The 20219-nt window shown below is 45.2% G+C and overlaps 1 protein-coding gene across 1 annotated transcript in view; it reads right to left on the minus strand.

Annotated features, from left to right (window-relative positions):
* Nucleotides 1-6783: 6783 nt before the first annotated feature.
* GFOD1 (Gfo/Idh/MocA-like oxidoreductase domain containing 1) overlaps nucleotides 6784-20219 on the minus strand; it is a 129607-nt gene continuing 116171 nt past the window's right edge. The window contains exon 2 of the mRNA XM_007973660.3: nucleotides 6784-12821. Within this exon, the coding sequence (XP_007971851.2) occupies nucleotides 11902-12821 (920 nt within the window). The 3' untranslated portion in view covers nucleotides 6784-11901. The remainder of the gene's footprint in view (nucleotides 12822-20219) is intronic.

Below are 20219 nucleotides of genomic sequence, written 5' to 3' on the forward strand. Positions count from 1 at the left end.
GAGTGCAGTGGCATGATCATAGTTTTCACTAACCTCAAACTCCTGGACTCAAGCAATCCTCCCACCTCCATCTTCTGAGTAGCTGGGACTATAGGCACACACCACCATGTTTGGCTAATTAAAAAAATTTTTTTTGTAGAGATGGGATCTGGTTATGTTGTCCAGGCTAATCTCAATCTCTTGGCCTCAAGGGATCCTCCTGTCTTGGCCTCCAATAAGGTTTTTAAGTCTGCAAAATAATATGTATATAAGTACAAAATAATAAATTATATTGATGTATAGTTCTCCAAATTAAAAAAAAATTATCAATAAAACAATATACAAGCCCTTCATTGAAGTATTAAATAACAAAAGCTGTTTGTGGTCTACTGATTTCCATAATCTCAGAGGAGTAATGAGTGTAAATGCCACTTTAAGATATCGCAAAACCAGTGATGAGATCTGAAAATAGATGTGAAGCCTAAGCAAGATGGTAAGACCTCGTCTCTACAAAACATTTTTTAAAAACATTACCTAGGCATGGGTCCACATGAGTAGTCCCAGCTACTCAAGAGGAGAAGCAGGAGAACTGCCTGAGCCCAGGAGTTTGAGGCTGCAGTGAGCTGTGTTCGCACCACTGCACTCCTACAGAGCAAGACCCTCATCTCTAAAAAAATTTAAAAAAAGATGAAAATAGATGTGATTTCTATTGATGATAAAGTCACAGATATTGCTTACATAATTGTGATTTGCTGTCATAATCAAAGAAAATGCTAAATTTCCCTTAGAGTTAGTGAAAATCAAGACGCATTTTTTTTTCCCATCTAAGTTCAGAGACTTAGATGGCCCCAAATTCATACTCCAGGCTGGGAGCCACTGGCATAACTGACAGATGAAAGGAAGAGAAGAATGGACACAGAGAGATTGAAGGTGGAGAACGAGAGTGGGCTTGGAAGGAATGAGATTCAGCATTAGAAGGGAAAGATGTATCTTTCCCTCTGACTTGGTTTCCCCATGCAAGGAAGAGGAAGTAGTTGGGTACAGCATATATTAGGTCATCAGGAAAACAGGTAAGGAAGCTTTCCTCAGATGGCCTCAGAGTGAATGAATGCATGAATGAAAGCAAGAGGTTGTTGTAAGCAAGTAAGGGAGAAACCCAGATGCTACAGGAAACCTAAGGAGAGAAGATCCGGAATTAATCTGAGGACTGAGCCAGGGAGTCCAGGAGAGCAGAGGCCAGGGGCTAGATGGAGTGGGTGAGCATCCGTTTCTGCTGGCCAGGCTGGCTCACCTGGGGACTTTCTTCAGAAATTCTGTGCTGCAGGAGGAGACAGCAGATTGAAGTGACAGCCTAGTGGGTGGATTCTTTGAAAGATGAAGAGGAGTAAGAAACCTTGTGTGTGCATCAAAAAAACAAAGAATAAATAAATAAAGGCTAAATGATAGATTTCTGAGTGGAGAGTGTGTTTGAAGGGGCCGAGGGAGGGGACTAACACATGGGGAAATGGCAGATGCTGAATCCTTGAAGACTTCAAGTTTGGGGGATTTGCAAATCGCAAAAGTAACAAGAAAGGAGGAGGGGATCCAAAGTGCAATTGGGGTCTTAGGGATGTTGCTCATTTAACACAGTTGTTGGCATTAAAGAATTTCCAGGAAATGTCAATAGTTTGCCAGATGGTTCCTGTAAGAATTCCTCCCTCATGCCTCCTTGTCTGCCATCCTCCTCCTCATACAAGCTGTTTCCAGAGTGCAGATTAAGGCTTGTCAGCCAAAGAGGAACCATACTTCAGATATCTCAGGCAACATTTACTTATCTTCACAACCTTCCTTATTTTAAGCGCAGAGCCCTCTAACCTTTCGTCTGTTTGTTCCCCTTCATCTAATTTACCCTACATGAACTACCACTTTTCCTGCTCCCCTCTCCTTCCCTTGCTGGTCCATTAATGCCAGCTCCTTCCTCTCTTTTTTTTTCTCCCCGTCCTTTTCTCTCTCCTGTTTCCTCAGGGAGATGTAGAGTTTTAGCACTTAGCCAGAGTGATGCAGAGCTGCTCTTTCGAGGCTAGCTCTGTCTTTTGCCTCATGGCAGAAACTTGACTGTCAAGTCCAGATTCCTTGGCCTAGAACTCTGAAGAGTCAGCCTCATCTGTTTTCTCCAAGACAGGCAGGTTTGGGAAGCTGAGAAAGCGCAAGAGGTCTTGCTCCTCTCCCTGGAGTTTCACTAGCTCTCAGGCCTGCTTGGCCTTTGCTTCTGAGGAGTCTGGAGTGATTTGCCATTCCCACGGGAGCCTCAAACGGCCTATGTCTGACTTAAACCTGAGTCAGACCCTTTCGTTCTTTCTACAAGGGAGTTAGTGACATGGGAAAGTTCAATGCTGAGCCTGAACCTGTGGGGTCTGTGCACATGGTCTGCACATCAGCTGCAACCCCTCAGGCCTTCCTAGGGTCCCTCCTTCCCAGGGCATTGATGGCCAATGATGAGTAGGTCAGAGACAAAGGGACATACATACACATGTATTCCAGACTGCTGTTCTAGGATTGAGTCCCTTCAATGAGTAAGAAATGAATTAATCTAATTGCCCAAGAAGGCTTCTAAAAGTTACTTAATCTTTCACTTTCATTCATGGCTGACGAGAAGGAGTTAAGGTGATTAGAATCTGAATAAAATTAGGAGAGAAAGGTGTTTCTGTAATTAGAATGACATTTTAGAGGAAGTCCAACAACCAGCTTAGGTATGCTGGAGTTTATCTGACAGAGTTGTGGTTGGACCACAGCAATGCTACGAAAGCTGTCCCAGCTCAAGTCATCGTTCAGGAATTTACCCAGCAGATGTAGACTCAGAGATAGGATTCAAAAGGAAGCCTCAACTTGAATGCACAAGGCAAAGGATTTTGTGTAGTTTCCATTTGCATCAGCTTTTTGTAGCAGTCTTGGCTCAAGTAAACTGTAACACTGAGCTTCTGGCGGTGACTTGGCACAAACTCGTGAAGTGATGTGCCTTCTTCATCTCTATCATCTAGACTTCTTGGACAACATTTTCTCCAGGGGCCATTGCTACTGCAAAATGCATAAGGGCTGGGGTAGAGGGGCAGGGGGTGCCAAGCCTAGGGGATATCTAGGTAGAGGGATCTTTCCTGCTCAAGCAAAAGTTAGGTAAATAAGGGTCAATAACATGGGAGCCTATGACTTAGAGTGAGGTGAAGTTATTTTTGTTTTCATTTCCATACAGAGTTCTGCATACATCATGTATCTGTAACTCATTCTTACAGTAATTGTAGCAGTCATTTCATTTTTTAGATCGAGTCACCCAGGCTTGTCACAACAGGTGCTAAAAATGCACAAGATAAAAGAAGCAGGAAGTGAAACCGGAAAATGGTTCTGTGAATCTGGGAGGTGGGGTGTGTAGACCGACATTGGAGGACACGAGGTTTCTCTTCATTTCGCCAGTAAAGAGCAACCTGAACGACTTACCATGCAATTATATCTGTTCTTTTTAAGCAACAGTTCAGAGACTATGAAAGCGGTGTTGATCATATCCTATGATTTACTAGGAGGCATATAATCCCAGGTTTACAAAGCAAGAAATGGGACTAAATTGAGACAAACAACATCACAAAGAGAATCCAAAACCCATGAAGGAAGAACTAGCTCCTAGATTAAAAATTTATATAACTGCTTAGGAGATTTGAGTTTTCATTGAGGGTTGGTTCTCAGGTCACTTTGCTGGAAGAAACTTAGGGGAATGGATCCCATCATGATGACACTTGACATTTGGGTGGATGGTGCTTTTAGTTTTGACCAAGCACTCTCCTTTTTGGCCTTATTTAGAACTGCTGTTAGATTTACTGCAGAATCATATGGTATGAGAATGTCATATGTTCAAGATAATAATCTATGTGGATACAGGGGGTTGCTACAATTTTATCATAATAGACGGACTGAATTCTGGATGTATTTATATCAGAACCTGTTCATGAAGGAGTGAATGAGATTTCAGATTTTGTAGTATTAAATCTTATTTTTAAGTGAAGGGGAAACCATAGACCAGAAGGAACATTCATGAGCATTCTCTGACTCCGCAAAAGATAGAAAGGAAAGGCCAGTCCCTCCATAAAACACTCTATGTCATGCAAATTTGAAATTAGGCTGAGCTCAATCTTAGATGGTTGCCCTTAACACTGCTAAGACGGAAGTAAGTAAAGATGCTCTTTTAAACGGTCAGTGTTGGGCATAGTGGCTCATGCCTGTAATCCCAGCACTTTGGGAGGCTGAGGCAGGCAGATCGCTTGAGTCCAGGATTTTGAGATCAGCCTGGGCAACAAGATGAAACCCTATCTCTACAAAATACAGAAAAAAAAAATAAAAAATATCGGGGCGTGGTGGCATGTGCCTGCAGTCCCAGCAACCCAAGAGCCTGAAATGGTAGGATTGCTTGAGCCACAGGAGGTAGAGGGTGCAGTGAGCCATGATCGTGCCACTGCACTCCAGCCTGGGTGACAGAGTAAGATCCTGTTTCAAAAAAAAAAAAAAAAAAGAAAAAGTGTCTTCCAGTGCTTGGTGTGAAGTATTAGGTTACAGTGTTAAAATACTAGAGAATTCTAAAATTTGCTTCCCCAATCTAAGAGCTATGTTCTCATCCTCTTGTTGTCTACACTAGCTTTTGTTGTCCACACTAGCTTTGGACACACATACACATAAATACATACCAAGAGGCCATCGGTAGGTTACTTCCCTTTCATTTTCACATTTCCAAAATGAGGGTTTGAACCAGATGGCTTTGAAATGTCTCCAGTTCTCACATGCGCTGATTTTCAATCAAAATTGTAGGTCTGTTGATTTCCATTGTTCAGCTTCACGGATGCTGACTCACGAACAGCCTCCCCCACCACACGCACAAACACCACAGGCACACACACCCCTCTACCTTGGATGCACCCATTCATGCTTCACATCCCACAAACTGATCAGGCGCCTATATTGAGAGTGGCACGGTGTAAAAAAAAAAAACAGGCAAAGAGCTGGAATTGTATTTTCTTTTAAATCTTTATTTATCCTTTTCATTCCTTTATCCCACCAATGCAAATTGCGGAGAACAGCTGGAAGCCACGTCAGAGCGGCACAGGCCAGCTGGCTGAGTGATGCTGACTGCTGGCCCCAAGCATCCAGCATCGCAGAGGTCACGACGGGCATCAGCTCCGGAGCTCGGAGCGGTAGACACAGGGCCACTGGAGGCCCGCAGGGAGGGCGCCTCCCAGCTCCCACAGTAGTTTGGCCTTAAAAACACTAAGAACAGTTGCATTCATTGTCTTTTTTTTTTCTTCTTTTTTTCCTTTATAATAAAAAAGAAAACCAAAACCTCCTATAATTTATAAGCTATGTTTGACTATCTACATTATATAGAAAATATAGACTCTGTTTACTTTATAACACACATCTTTTTCCCGTGATAAATAACTCTTTAAAATATCTAGTATACATGCCTTGACTTCTTATATATATGTTTGGTTATATACATATGCATACATATATACTCATGTTTGTAAGACACAATAAATATATACTTGACAATGACAGCCAAACAAATGCCGTTTTGGTTAAAAAACACAACAACAACAACAACAACAATAAAAAGCAGATGAAGTACTATAAAAGCACCAGGCAGCAGACAGAAAGCCATAATTGCTAGAAACTTCTCCCTCCCCTGGGCAAGGCACAGGGCAGAATAGTAAACCGTCCAGGTGCCTGAAAGAGAAGGAAGGCGGCAAAGGAATAGGTCAGGTCACAAGCTTTTGTTTTGTTTCTTAGCCTGGGATTAGACTAAGAATCACAAATAAGTCATTGCATTTATAAGGAAAAACCAAGGGGCTCATTGATCAGCTTAGCCCTTGTGGTGGCTGCCGGGGACAGTAGAGACCTGGAAGGGGAAGGACAGAGACAGCGACCTGGTGACGACTCCATGACTATTTTCTAGCCCCTGCCTACATCTGCCCAGGCAAGCTTTTGATTGCCACACTAAGCATCAAGCCATTGCATATAACATGTTCTTTTCATTACTCTATTCACTGCTGGTGTAAACAGAAAGGAGGATTCAGTAGTGCAACACTTTAGGAGGCTGAATGAGAGCCACATGTTTTGGTGGCCCCCTCAAGGGCTCCAGCAAATGGGGACTGTGACGTTGGGGAGAAAAAGGCCAGTGGGCCATTGTCTTCCACTCCTGAGACAGTACCAGCTTCACCTCCAGACACCAATGGGAACACTGAGCCCATCGCCTTTTAAAGAAGTGCAGGAGGTCTTGACTCCTCCTATGAGAAGTCCCAGAAGCCCCAGTCAGTCTGGGTGGGGGTCCCCTGAAACTCAGAGCATAGTCCAGCTGCTGGCTCCTGTGCCTGGCGGGGAGAAGGTGGAGGGGCCGGCATGCCTGCCGCTGAGAAAGACTGATATAACACTCCAGCTGCACACCCCTTTTCTCCCATAGCCCTTCTCTCTCTCCCTAAAAGGAAATTAAAATGTTGGGCTCTGATCATTGATTTTTAAACAAGCTCCCCAATGTCATGGCCTCTGCTCTGTAAACTCCAAGGCTCTGATGGCCAAAGAAAGTAGTGGAGCAGTAGGCAATGGTCAGGGCTAGATTTGTATTAATATCTAGGAGTGGGGTGGGGATATGGGTGGAGGGTGATCCAAGTAGAGCAAGTCTCAGGAAATCCCAGAGGTGAAGATTTGATGCACATCCCCCATCCTTGCCAAATAAAATACAAGTTAGAGATCATTGTTCACATTACAATCACAATGGGACATTTTAAACAGCTCATTTTCTGAGTACATTCAAGACATAATTGAGTTTATTTTAAAAATGAATTTCCTGGCTGGGTACGGTTGGTCATGCCTGTCATCCCAGCACTTTGGGAGGTCAAGGCGGGTGGATCACAATGTCAGGAGTTCAAGCCCAGCCTGACCAATATGGTGAAACCTTGCCTCTACTAAAAATACAATAATTAGCTGGGCGCAGTGGCACGTGTCTGTAATCCCAGCTACTCAGGAGGCTGAGGCAGGAGAATCGCTTGAACCCGGGAGGCGGAGGTTGCAGTGAGCTGAGATCACGCCACTGCACTCCAGCCTGGGTGACAGAGTGAGACTCGGTCTCAAAAGAAAAAAAAAGAATTTCCGGATTTCCCTGCAACTGCTCAGGGAATCCAGGTCAAATGCAGGTCTAATTCCAACTTCTCTACCCACTAGCCACAGGACTTCAGACAAGTCATTTCATCTCTCTGAGCCTCCTTTCCCTAGAGCTCTGGAGGTGCTGTGTGAGGCAGCATGAGACTTAATATGCAGAAAACCTGACTTTTCATCCTGGCTCTACCACTAAAGATGTGGGTGGCCTTGACCATTGCTCTGTTATGTAAAACAAAGGGACGGCATATATTGGACTGTGAAGCCCCTTCAGATGCAGCTGAATTTACTTTCTGCCCAGAAAATCATTAACAAAGCTGATTCTGCCCCCAGTACCCACCAGAATGCAAGAGATCAGATCAGAAACCCAACTTACGATCACAGGTCAAATTCAATAGCTGTGGCTAAGAGACAAGACAAAGAGTAAGAGTGCCAAGGTGCAGTGCGCAGCTAAAATTTGAATCACAAACAAACGAACTTTAAAGCCCCACTCCCTGAGAAAGGACATTTTCCTATGTTATATTCAGACCCCCAAGAGCAAATTCCAAGGCCATCTATAATAGTCGACCAACAAGATTTTGAAAATTCCCAGCCCTGAGGCTTGCTGCATCACCTACAATCAAAATCAACTTAGGAAATTAATTTGAAAAGAGACTGAGTGATATTTCCATTTTGGAAGAGGAAGCAACACTGGCTACTTCTATGTGCAGCTCTATAGCCCGCTGGCAGAACATCAGATGTCGCATCCTGCTGAACAGGAGGGTGCTGACAGCAGGCTGAGTGGAGCTGCAGGCCAGTCCATGCTTGTCACAGTCCTTCTGGGGTGTGAGAGCAGACCCCTGTAGACGTTGACAAGGAGCGATTTCCTGCCTGGCAAGAGCAGGAGGTGCCCACATCTCTTCTTGGGAGGCAGTGTGGTCTGGAGGAGAAGATTATGGATTTGAATGACCTCATTTCTGCCTAACAGTTGTGTGACTTTGAACAAGTTCCTCTTCCTCTTACTGCCTCCATTTTCTCATGTGTATACAAGAAATAGCAATACCCAACACTATAGGGTTGTTTTTATGGATTGCATGAGATAACATACTTAAAATACTCTGCCCACAGTGGACAAGTCTTGGAATTGGCCAGTCTTGGAGTTGGCCAAGACTACCCTAGAGTCCACATACACCTGGCACAGTGGTATTTGCTGCCATGTAGGCTAAGGTGGGTCTGGGGTGCCCTGCAATGCAACTGGCTGTTGAGAGAAGTCTTGGAGGAGCTGAGAGCGGTCACAGATTAAAATTTTTCAAATAGGCCCAGGGAACTCCCAAACACTTTTAGATACCAGGTAAGAACCCTAACCCACACCCTCCCTCAGAACTTAGAATCTAGGCCATTCACACATTGATGGGAACAAAACAGGCAAGCGGGAACTAAATGGGAAGACTCTTAAAGCACTGCCTCCTTACATCAAGGCCCTTGAAACACATTAAACAAAGCAGAAAGGAGCCATTGCTGGGTTTTAGTCCTAGGTCAAAGTCAGCTGTGGGTACCCAAACCCCTAAGGGCTGGGCTGATGAAGGGGGCTGGGCTGAAACGAAGTCCTTCTGCAGAATGCTGTTGAAGGCTAGAGATTTCAGCTTCATACAGCTATACCCCAAATGCATGTGGTGGGATAAGGGCAAATGGAGCACTAAAGGAGTATTTCAAACCCATCTGCTACATTTTATATTGAAAGAAAATGAACTATCTAGCTCTTTTCTTTCTCTTGTTCCTTCATCTACCTACTACATGCATTTCAGTAGATAAAATTTGAGTACACTTACTATTTTTTCCTGCCTCTTTTAAAAAGTATATGTTCTTTCTATATACCACAGCTTCAAATGAGAATTTTTGTTTTAGACATTAAATATTTATTACAGAGCTTAGAGACCTTTGTGGGAACCTCTCTCCAAAACCCCAAGTATTGGGAAAAGATTTCCCAAGTATTAAGGTTTAGTACAGAAACATACAATTGAAACCCCAGGAATATCCCTATTTAGGTTATGAATGACTTAGAAAAATGAAACCCATGGAGTAATTTTGTTTGCTTTCCCTTCATCGTTCATCAGAGCCCTTCAGGCTAGCTAGAAAATAATAATAATAATAATTCCAATGTTTCCACAAAAACTACTTTCCCAGAGAGCAATTTAGAAGAACGAGAACCGGCTAGGTGCGGTGGCTCACGCCTGCAAAATCCCACTTTGAGAGGCCGAGGCGAGTGGATCACCAGGCCAGGAGATTGAGACCATGCTGGCTAATACGGTGAAACCCCATCTCTACTAAAAATACAGAAGATTGGCCGGGTGTGGTGGCGCGTGCCTGCAGTCCCAGCTACCTGGGAGGCAGAGACAGGAGAATCACTTGAACCTGGAGGCGGAGGTTGCAGTGAGACAAGACGGTGCCACCACTGCACTCCAGCCTGGGTGATAGAGTGAGACTCTGTCTCAAAAAAAAAAAAAAAAAAAAAAAAAAAAGAATGAGAAGCAAAGGAGTTCGTGACATGGGCCTCTGTTCAAACTATTATTGGGAGACTTCATTCCAGCAAATCTCTGGTTTGGAACTGATAGTTGCCAAGAGCTGGAATGCTGACCATGAAGTCTGTCAGCAACAGGTCAGGGACCACAATGAACCAGGCATGGAGTTTCAGCTGAGCCAACCTGCAGTACTGCAGCAAAGCCTCAGGAAGGAGGGTGACTCTTTCCAGGAAGGCAGTACTTACTTCTCTGTTCTAGAAAACGCCCAGCATTCCCCTCGCATTTGGACCACCACACTTGCACCTATGAGTAGCCTGGGCTTCAAAGAATATTGACCCTAGGGGGGACAATGAAGGATGCAATTGATTGGGCTGTTCACTCTCAGATTTTGCCTACCCAGGCTGGGGGTGGACTCCAGGCCTCTTAGATTCCCTTCTAGTTCTAATGGCAGCTACCTGAAAAGAACTCTAAACCTCAGTTGCATGTAAAGACACCTGTTGGACTCCAGTGAGCCTGTGAACAAAAGCTACATAGACTTATGAGGAATGGCTTCCACGTCCACCCTTGACAAACATCTTACATGAGGTGAAGAATTAAGCAAAGATAACAAAGATAATTACATGGGGTGAAGAATTAAGCAAAGATAACAAAGGATAATTCCCTGTTCTCTGAATGTACTTGATTTGATACTTCTTTCAAGACCAGATCTGAATTTTTAAAGAATGATTTCAAGCGACATTTGATGGCAGCAAGCATCAAAAATCTGTGTATGTGTGTATGTGCATGTATGTGTGTCTGTTCCCTTTTGGCATTGCCTGCTCCCAGCCTGCAGTTCAGCATCTCTAACAAAAGCTCTGTAAGCCGAGTGTGCAAGGACAAGACAGGAGACCAATGAGAAGAATATGTTTTTTCCAACGTTAGCCTTCTCAAGCCTAAGAATGGCCCCATGGGGGGTTCTAAACCCCCATTTTAGAAACACTAGGAATAATGTTCCTTGTTGTCCTTTTGTTTTGCTTAATACCTACCCCCAAATTCTCAGCTGTCAGAATCCTGAAAGCAAATGCTGGAGCTAAGGAAAATACTTACTGATTGATTGATTGATTTTTAAGGAAAGGGGATTCTAATTGGAACTGAAGGCTTCCTTTTTAAATCCACAAAGCTGGATGGATTTCCTAAAAGCTCTTGCCCCGCTTGGTAGGAGAGATGGGTGATGGAGCCCCAGACACCTCCCTGGCTAGGCTCACTTTACCCTGTTTAGGAATTCACACTGTAACACTGAGGCACACAGCCGTTCCCAGTCTTTGGGGGCAGCATATGAGCTTATGGTCAAACCCATACTTTGTGCTATCTCCTCGGCCCTGCCTGGAGAGCCATGTGGCAGGGCTACCTTAACACCTCAATAATCCCTCAGACACTCAATTCCACCTTTATTGGAAATAGTGTTATAAGGTGACTCCTTTCAGTTTTTTAATTGTTGACAAGTTCAAAGAGATATTTTATTCTCTGCTGCCCCTGCTTTGGTGCAGCCTGTGCTCCTTCCTTGTGGTTTCTGGGAGTCCTGCTTTTTGCTTACTATTTCTGACCTCTCTTTCTCCACCAGGTGAAGGGCAATGAACCAAGTGCAAAGACACACCCTCAGTTCTTCCTATAAGGAAGCCCAATCAATCAAAAGGTGGCCACTTCGCTTCTAAGTACTTTTGCCTTTAGATACCTTACATCCAATAAAAGTAGCTTCCTGGAATTTGAACTTTCTCACCAGCCCATCCCTCCCCCAACCCCAGCCTAACAGGCTTATGCGGACTGTGAAAATGGGCCTTCTCCTGCCAGCAGTGGGTGTCCTGGGCACTGAGCTTGCCATGTGATACTAGTGTCTTGACCCCGCAGAACCATTTGGCTTGCAGAAGGCCAAGGTGTGTCGGGTGGATGAGGTAGGGAGGGAAGCAACCCCTCCTTGCTTGTCACAGTAAAGGGCAGCAGAGGCAGCTACACCAAACCACTCCCATGCAAATACCCAGCAAGGATCATCCCAGGAATGGCAGGCTCTCCTAAATGCTTCCAGGCTAGAAGCTCAGCCCACAAACAGTCTGGTTTGGGATCAGTCACCAGGAATGAAGTTTACCTTCCTACATGCCATTTATTCCCACTGTCCTTTCACCTCCCTGATCCCCACATTCCCCATGGCCACCCTCTCCCCTCGGCCTTTCCCTCTCTGTGGACATCCCCTGCAGAAGGCTCAAGTCCCCAAGGTTCTCAGTCTGTGCTAACAGTAGAGGGACATCCTGCTGCGGCGCATGGCCTCGCTGATCAGGTAGGCAGGGCTCAGCTCCGGCTCCTCGGTCATGATGGCAATGTTCTGCCACTCCCCCGTCTGGCTGGACCTCTTGATGGTGTCCACCACGCACAAGGCATACAGGCAGTCGTCGAAGGTGGCGGCCATGGTGAGGGGCCGCCCGTCCCACGTGCGCCGGTCGTCCTGGTCCTGGAAGGCCTGACGCACCGCCTGCATCATCTTGATGGTGCCGCGCAGGTAGGGCGAGGGGATGTCGCTGAAGGCCTTCTCCGGAAGCAGGGAGTTGCTCACCGGCGTAGCGTCCTGCACCAGCAGCTCCTGCTCCGGGGCACTGTTGCGCTGCCCGTACAGGTCGGTGCCCACGGCCAGCAGGCGCCCGGCCGAGCCCACCACAGTGACATCCTGCTTGAACTCACCGGGCACGTTGAAGTTGAGGGTGACGGTGCAGCACACCCCGCCCTCCAGCACCATCTGGAAGGTGCAGAAGTCGTCGCTGGTGATCTGGCGGATGCCCTTGATGTGGTCAGTCTGCTTCACAAAGGTCTTGAGCAGCCCGTGGACCTTGACGGCCTTCTGGCCGGTGAGGAAGGTGAGCAGGTCGATGATGTAGGTGCCCACGGAGTGCAGGCCACCGCCGCCCATCAGGTCGTCGCAGCTCCAGTTGTACTTCTTGCCCAGCAGGCTGCCGCCATGCACCTGCACCTCGCACACCAGCGGCTCGCCCACGTAGCCCTCCTCGATCAGCTGCTTCATGCGCACGAAAGCCGGCAGGAAGCGCAGCACGTTGCCCATGATGCTCATGAGCTTGGGATAGTAGTGGGCGGCCGAGGTCATGCGGAAGGCGTCCAGCGGCGTGGCCGTGCGGTCGCATATGACGTTCTTGCCGATGCCTGCGGGTGGGAGGAAGACAGCGGTCAGCGGGGCGGGACCATGTCTGAACGCGCATCCCTGGGCCAGATCTTAAAATATTTCACATTAATAGAAAAAGAAGGCCAGTTGTGGTGGCTCATGCCTGTTGTCCCAGCACTTTGGGAGGCCAAGGCCTGAGGAGACCTTGAGCCCAGGAGTTGGAGGCCAGCTTGGGTAACACGGAGAGATCCTGTCTCAATAATAATAATGATGATGATGATGATGATGATGATGATGATAATAATAAGCCGGGCTGGTGGTGCATGCCTGTGGTCCCAGAGACTCAGGAGGCTGAGGTGGGAGGATCACTAGAGCCCAGGAGGTCGAGGCTGCAGTGAGCTATGTTCTGACCACTGCACTCCAGCCTGGGGACAGCAAGACTCTGTCTCAAAAACTAAAAAATAATGAAAATAAAAAGAAGATATTCTATATATTTCAATATTACTTTAAATATTTATGTTGCATTACTTAATTTGTTTTTTGTTTGTTTTTGAGACAGAATCTCACTCTTCCCCAGGCTGCATTGCAGTAGTGCAATCATAGCTAACTGCAGTCTCAAACCTCTGGGCTCAAGCAATCCTCCTATCTCAGCCTCCTGAGTAGCTAAGACAGTAGGTGCTACCATACCCAGCTAAACTTTTTTTTTGAGATGGAGTGTCACCGTATCACCCAGGCTGGAGTGCAATGGCACCATCTTGGCTCACTGCAACCTTCGCCTCCTGGGTTCAAACGATTCTCCTGCCTCAGCCTCCTGAGTAGCTGGGATTACAGGCGCCTGACACCATGCCCAGTTAATTTTTGTATTTTTAGTAGAGGCGGGTTTCACCATGTTGGCCAGGCTAGTCTCAAACTTCTGACCTCATGATCCGCCCACCTCAGCCTCCCAAAGTTCTGGGATTACAGGCATGAGCCACTATGCCCAGCTTTTTTTTTTTTTTTTTAAAGAGATGGGGTCTCCAATTTTTATTTATTTATTTATTTATTTTTAAAGAGACAGGGGTCTCCTTATATTGCTCAGGTTGGTCTCAAATTCCTGGTCTTAAGTGGTCCCCTACCCCCTAAATCCCCAAAGTGCTGGGATTACAGGTGTCCTGGTCCCAAAAGGCCATGAATTACTTAATTTTAATGTTAAACGTCTGGTATTGATTTAAATAGTAAGATTTATTTTAAGATATTTAAGTAATCTATATTTTAGAAATGTTTAACAATATTTGCTAAGGTAGTATAAAATGCTTCATTTTATAGTTTATGTATATAAATCTATAACATTTTAAACAGAAATAGATTTTGCTTTTATATTATTTAAATACAAAATATAAAATAGTACTATTAAAGTATATGATATAATCTTTTTACATATAAAATATATCATTACAGTTATCTTATATATAAAATGTTTTATATGTTGTATTTTATATTTAAAATATCATTTTTAGTAAAAATATATTATTATTAAAAATCACATAGTGAAAGGAGAAGAGTATCTGTATTTGGAAGAATCAGAATATATAAGCTTAAATCCTAGCCAAGGTGAGTCTAATTAAGTGTGAAGAATTTCTTAATGATACCCTTTGAAGGTCTAAGCTTTTGGCTGATGTCTTCCCCTCTCTGCCCCCGACGATTCCCCAGGATTGTATTTTGAGCATTATCGTGCTTGTTTATTTTGCATTCCGGATTAGGGCTGGCAGTGGTCACAGATGTGTTTGTTTAAAGTTTTTCTTTTCCTATAAAGAGCGGATATTACCTAAATCTGAGGAGTTGGCAGTGCCTGTTTCCTCCCCGACCCCCATCTGCTTCAGGGTGGGGTGTGTTGCTTTTGACCAGTGGAGGTCAGGCCAAATAAGAATTACTCTTACGTGATGACTGTAATGTGTGTATAAATTACAGGGAGACCAAACTGCCTCTCTGAACCCTTTAGGAGACTAAGTGGCTCTGGGTCTGGGGAAAACAAAGGATCAAAGGAAAGGAGAGTGACAGGGGAATGAGAAAGAGATTTATTCCATGGAAGCCGAGAGTCAAGGAAGAAGAAAAACAACTCGGCTAGACCTGGAGAAACGGCCAACTTGAGGGCAAAAAAAAAAAAAAAAAAAAAAAAAAAAAAAAAAAAAAAAAAATTGACACAGATTTCTTAGCAAGTCAGATAAAATAGACGCTAGGCGAAAAGACTTGGGAGTCAAAGCACCTGTCCTGGGGCAGGTCTCTGTGGTCTAGGCACGCTCACCCATAGACCCTCTAAAGGAGACCTGGGCACTCCAGTCACAGATGTGGGAGAGACTTCAAGAGAAATGGGGTGATGAGACACACCCCACCCTATCCCACTTGTCCTGACTACAGCCACTCGGTTGCCAAAATCCACGAACCCTTACAACATGCTGAGCTAAGATGGGGTTTTGTAGAAGTTGTGCGATTGCAGATGTCTGTCCAGGGCCACGGCCTGGCACATGGCTTTCTCATTTTCTCACTGGAAGAGCTAGCCACATCCTAGAAATGGTCAGTGCAGATTGGAGAAAGGAAATACAAATGATGGCTGTCAGTTTCCATGTGCACATCCAGTTCTGGCCCTGAGCGAAAAGCCCGGAGCCTACAGAATGACCACACCTCCTTGCCTTTTCTTCTATGTTGGCAGAGCCGGGCTGGTCCCCCTGATGGGCATGAAATAGCGGTGAGAAGCTCTTTCAATGCTTAGCAACCGGGTGAGGACTGAGGCTCCGGCAGAGAGATGAGATAACATTGGTTTGTATCACCAAAAATCTCACACACCTGTGTAACACTATGTTCTGACAACATGATCCTGTAGGCATGAAGCTCATCTAAAACCGGCTCATGCTACCAGGAACAGATTTATATGTAAATGGAGTGGTAGGTCACTGCAGGGACAGGTGACAAATACTGCCGAAATCTGCCTCACACCCATTGGTATAGGCTCTGGCCTCTGCTACACTCTACCTCAAGGTCCCCAAAAGCAGGACCCTGACTGCCATCTCCTCAGTATACGCTATTGGTCATATTAATGGTACTTAAGAAAAGTTTTTTTATTTTTTTATATTATAAAAACTATAAAATAAAATAATAAAAGAAGAAAAGAATAATTAGAGATAAATGATCCACACCTCTTCCCTACACACCCAAAATAATGATTGCATGGAATTCTTTGCAGCTCCATAGATAAAAAGATTCTGATGAAAGCTTCAGAAAATGTAACATGAACATGACGTGATACACAAAAATGTAACTCCATCCCTAGACTCCCGTGTGGATTCCCCAGGGATCTGAGATACAGACGTCTCTTTAGGCTATTTATTAGGTTGGTGCAAAAGTAATTGTGGTTTTGCCATTAAAAGTAATTGTGGTGCCCTCTTTTTAACGGTAAAACCGCAATTACTTTTGCACCAACCTAATATATATGATATAGCTCCACATTATACAGTAAGGTCCTCGAGGATAAGGGCTGGGTCTCTTAATGCTTAAGTCTCCATTAATACCCACAGCACCTTGTGGTGCATCCAATGTGCGACAGGAACCCAGCAAACCTTGTTGCCTGCCCCACCTCTTTGCCCACAGTCGTCTGCAACATTCACGCTTTACAGATGAGTCTCAGCAACATCTTAACACACAGCATCTTCAAAAGTCAAACAAGACTTCTAGGAATTTATCATAAAGAAATAATCCAATATGCAAGCATGGCATCTTGCCCAAAGATAGTTTTGACTGCATTATTTATTATAGCAAAAAACTGGGAACAAAGGCTGGAGGCAGTGGCTTCACGTCCATAATTCCAGAGTTTTGGGAAGATCACTTGAGGCCAGGAGTTTGAGACCAGTCTGGGCAACAGAGTAAGATCCCATTTCTTAAAAAAGGCCAAGTGTGGTGATGCATGCCTGTAGTCCCAGCCACTCAGGAGGCTCAGGTGGGAGGATCACTTAAGCCCAGGAGTTAAAGGCTACAGTGAGCTATGATTGTGTCACTGCACTCTAGCTTAGGTGACAGTGAGACCCTGTCTCAAAACAAAAAACAAAACAACTGTGAACAACACAAATACCCAACAGAAAAAGGGGTAAGTCAACTGTCACGCAGCCATATAATAGAATATTGTGCAAACATAGAAAATGATGCTTATGAAGACTTTTCAATGGCAAGTAAGATGATTATGATGTAATGTTAAATGAAAAGGGCTTATTCATAGACATATATGATCTCAACCCTCTCTAAAATGACAAAAGAAAAAGAAAAACCCTAGGAGGTTAACTGATTAGTAGGAGTGGTTGGATTAGTAGGATTATGATTGATTTTCTTTTCTTCACTATATTTTTCCACATTTTCTAAATTTGTCATTTTATGGTCAGAAAAAAAAATGCTAATTTAAAAAATCCACAAAGAGACAGAAAGACCTTTGAAGGACAGCACTCACAATAATGGGAAAAAGGTTCTCCCAAAGTCTAGGGGAGTTGGCAGGTCCCAGCTCTCATGGACCCATCCCAGTTCCTGAGCCCCAAAGAGCTGGTAGAAGGCTCTGCTGACCCTGAACCTTGAAAGCTTCAGAGGTCTGGGCTCTGTTGCCAGGTCTTGTTGCTTCATTTGCTCAAGACCTCTTTATGATTCTTAGTGAAAGCTGTGGACTCTCTCTCTGAAATATGCAACTCAGACAGATGCACAAAACTCTGCCACAACCTGAAGCCCATGCACGGATCCCCTCCGGTTCTGAGACCCAGGCATCATCGTACATTGTACAGTAACTTCTTAAAGCCTTTGGGACATATTGTTAAAAATAAGATAATCCTTCCAGTTCCAAAAGGAACCCAAAATGCAGAGCCCAGGCCTCTGAAGTTTTCAAGGTTCAGGGTCAGCAGAGCCTTCTACCAGCTCTTTGGAGCTCAGGAACTGGGATGGGTCCATGACAGCTGGGACCTGCCAGCTCCCCTAGACTTTGGAGAACCCTTTTCCCATTATTGTGAGTGCTGTCCTTCAAAGATCTTCTGTCTCTTTGTGGATTTTTTAAATTAGCATTTTTTTTTCTGACCATAAAATGACAAATTTAGAAAATGTGAAAAAATATAGTGAAGAAAAGAAAATCAATCATAATCCTACTAATCCAACCACTCCTACTAATCAGATTGCTAAGCGAAGTTTGTTTTCTCTGCATTCTGGACAGTCTTCCCTTACCCTACCTCTCTCAGGGGGCTTCTGAAAAGCCCACTCTGGGATCCTCAAGATCCTCAGATTCTTTCTTTTTCCCAGCTTTTCCCCACCCAAATATCCCCTATCAAAAGTTTCTTGCTAAAGGAGCATAATTCTAAGTATAGACTTCTAGTCAGACACTGTATGTCTGTGTGTGTATGTGCACGTGTGTGTGTGCACGTGTGTGTGTGTGTAGGTGGATTAGTGTGGCACAGAGCATTCCTCTCATCCCTGAAACCACTTGCAATGTAAAGGGAACTTGCATTGTCTGAGTGTGTGGTGGACATACCCCACAATCCTGGGTGTGTCAGATGCCATTCACCGTATGCTGGGATTTCTCCTGAAAAAAGCACACAGATACCTGTTCTGCAAACTGCCTGTCTGTCAGCCTGGGCTTTGGGTTCGGCCTCCAGCAAATACCACAGGTCTTTGATGTCCTCATGACGCTCATCTCTCTTAGCATGGTGCCTCTCTCTCCACCCCAGAGAAAGCACCAAAATGGCTCTTTAGAGAAAAGCACTCTCTCTCCATTTAATGTAGGAAATAAGTAGAGGCAGTCTTGCACTCTTCCCTGAGCACGTGGCTATGACATTTCTTTGACTTGATGGTAAATAGATTCTACCAGGGAGACGGAAAATGAGGGGTTCAGGCAGAGGCCGAGGCCCTTTTTTATAAGCCCCTTACCAGCCATGGCTAATTTCCTAATGGGGAAACCTACAAAGGCTTTCCTCCTTTTGCCATGAGAAAAGAATACTGCCCTAGGTCACTCCGCACAGCCTAAGGAGGCCATCTGCACTTTCTCACTCCTGGGTGAACAACTTCCCTGAAAGGATGAGGGAGCCACTTGTCCCATGCTGCATCCACACGCCTCTGGGAGCACCAGGCCAACACACGTTCTTTAGGTCTCAGGTTTACATCCTTTCGTGGCAAAATGTGGTGCCCTCTTTCTAAGGCAAAAGATCAAAAACTTTGGGACTTCAAACAATTTCAGAGATAAAAATCATGCTGCAGAGAATGAGGCAAAGGGACTTGGAACATATGGACTCTATTTCACTCCAGATTAACAGGCAGCGAAAAATGAAAAATATGAAAACAAGAAGTGCCTGAGAAAGTATGTGTTGTGTTTTGCCAAGCCCCAAACATTTCCCGCGTGGTAGGAGAGGTCTGGCAAAGTCCCCTGGTGCTCACAATGATGGCAGAGGAACGGGAGGAGCTTTCTGCGCACATGCGGGTATGATGGATGAGGGTCACTCTGCTGCGTCCATCCAGGACTGTGAGCCATCATGCCATGGCTCCATGCTCAGCTCGCCCCACTGAGGGCCCTGTCCCTGCATCCAGAAATGGCTGTCTTGGAGGGTTGCCCCATTTGTCAATGTGATGCAGTGTGGCCACGGGTGAGTGGCAGAGAGCACACGGGAACTGGCCTGGGTCTTCTTGGGAGGACTTTACAACTCACCCCACAAAGACCAGGCAACCCTTTGTGTGAGAACAAAGAGCTAAACCTAGGTCTTTTGGAGGCTTTGGGGCTTGAACCAACTTAAATTGTTAAGACAATATCCTCTCAGCAGCAAATAAAGCAAAGCTATCTGTCCTTAAAATGGTGGAGCTGAGAGACACCTTCCGACCTATATCGCCGTGCTGCAGTTAGGAACAAAATGAGATCCGTGGGAAACTTCTGGCGGGTGAGAGTGCTATGTGCAAGGCAGTGTGCCTGCTCTTCATCAGAAGCTTTTAAGTTAAATAATTTCAGAAGGAGCTTTACTGCCCTCCGGAGATCCTTCATAGGGAAATGGAAAATCGGCTCCCTCCGAAGCCTGCTGAATGTGCTCTCTGTAACTGAGCCAAAATATTCATGGCTCTCCTGAGAAATCTGTGCTATAGGGAAGAGTTTCCAGCCCAGAGACCCTAAAGCCCTTCAGGCAGCTGCTCCCCTTACATGCTCCAAGCTCAGGGTCTCCAAGCTGTGGCTGAATCTCTGCTCCTATCTGAGGACAGATCAGAGCTCTGGTGGGGCTGACACTTGATCCCACGAGTCTGGGCAAGGGGCTTCCCATTCACACCTCCAGGGAAAGACGGAGCTCTGTGGTCCCACAGAGCAGGCACCTGTTGCTGCCCTTCATCAGGGAAGTTATCCCTGGGTACCTGGAGGATGGCTGACACCTGGCCACCCAGGGACCAGGGCTGTTCCCTAACATAATCAGCCT

The sequence above is a fragment of the Chlorocebus sabaeus genome, chromosome 17 (assembly GCF_047675955.1).
Source record: "Chlorocebus sabaeus isolate Y175 chromosome 17, mChlSab1.0.hap1, whole genome shotgun sequence".
NCBI lineage: Eukaryota > Metazoa > Chordata > Mammalia > Primates > Cercopithecidae > Chlorocebus > Chlorocebus sabaeus.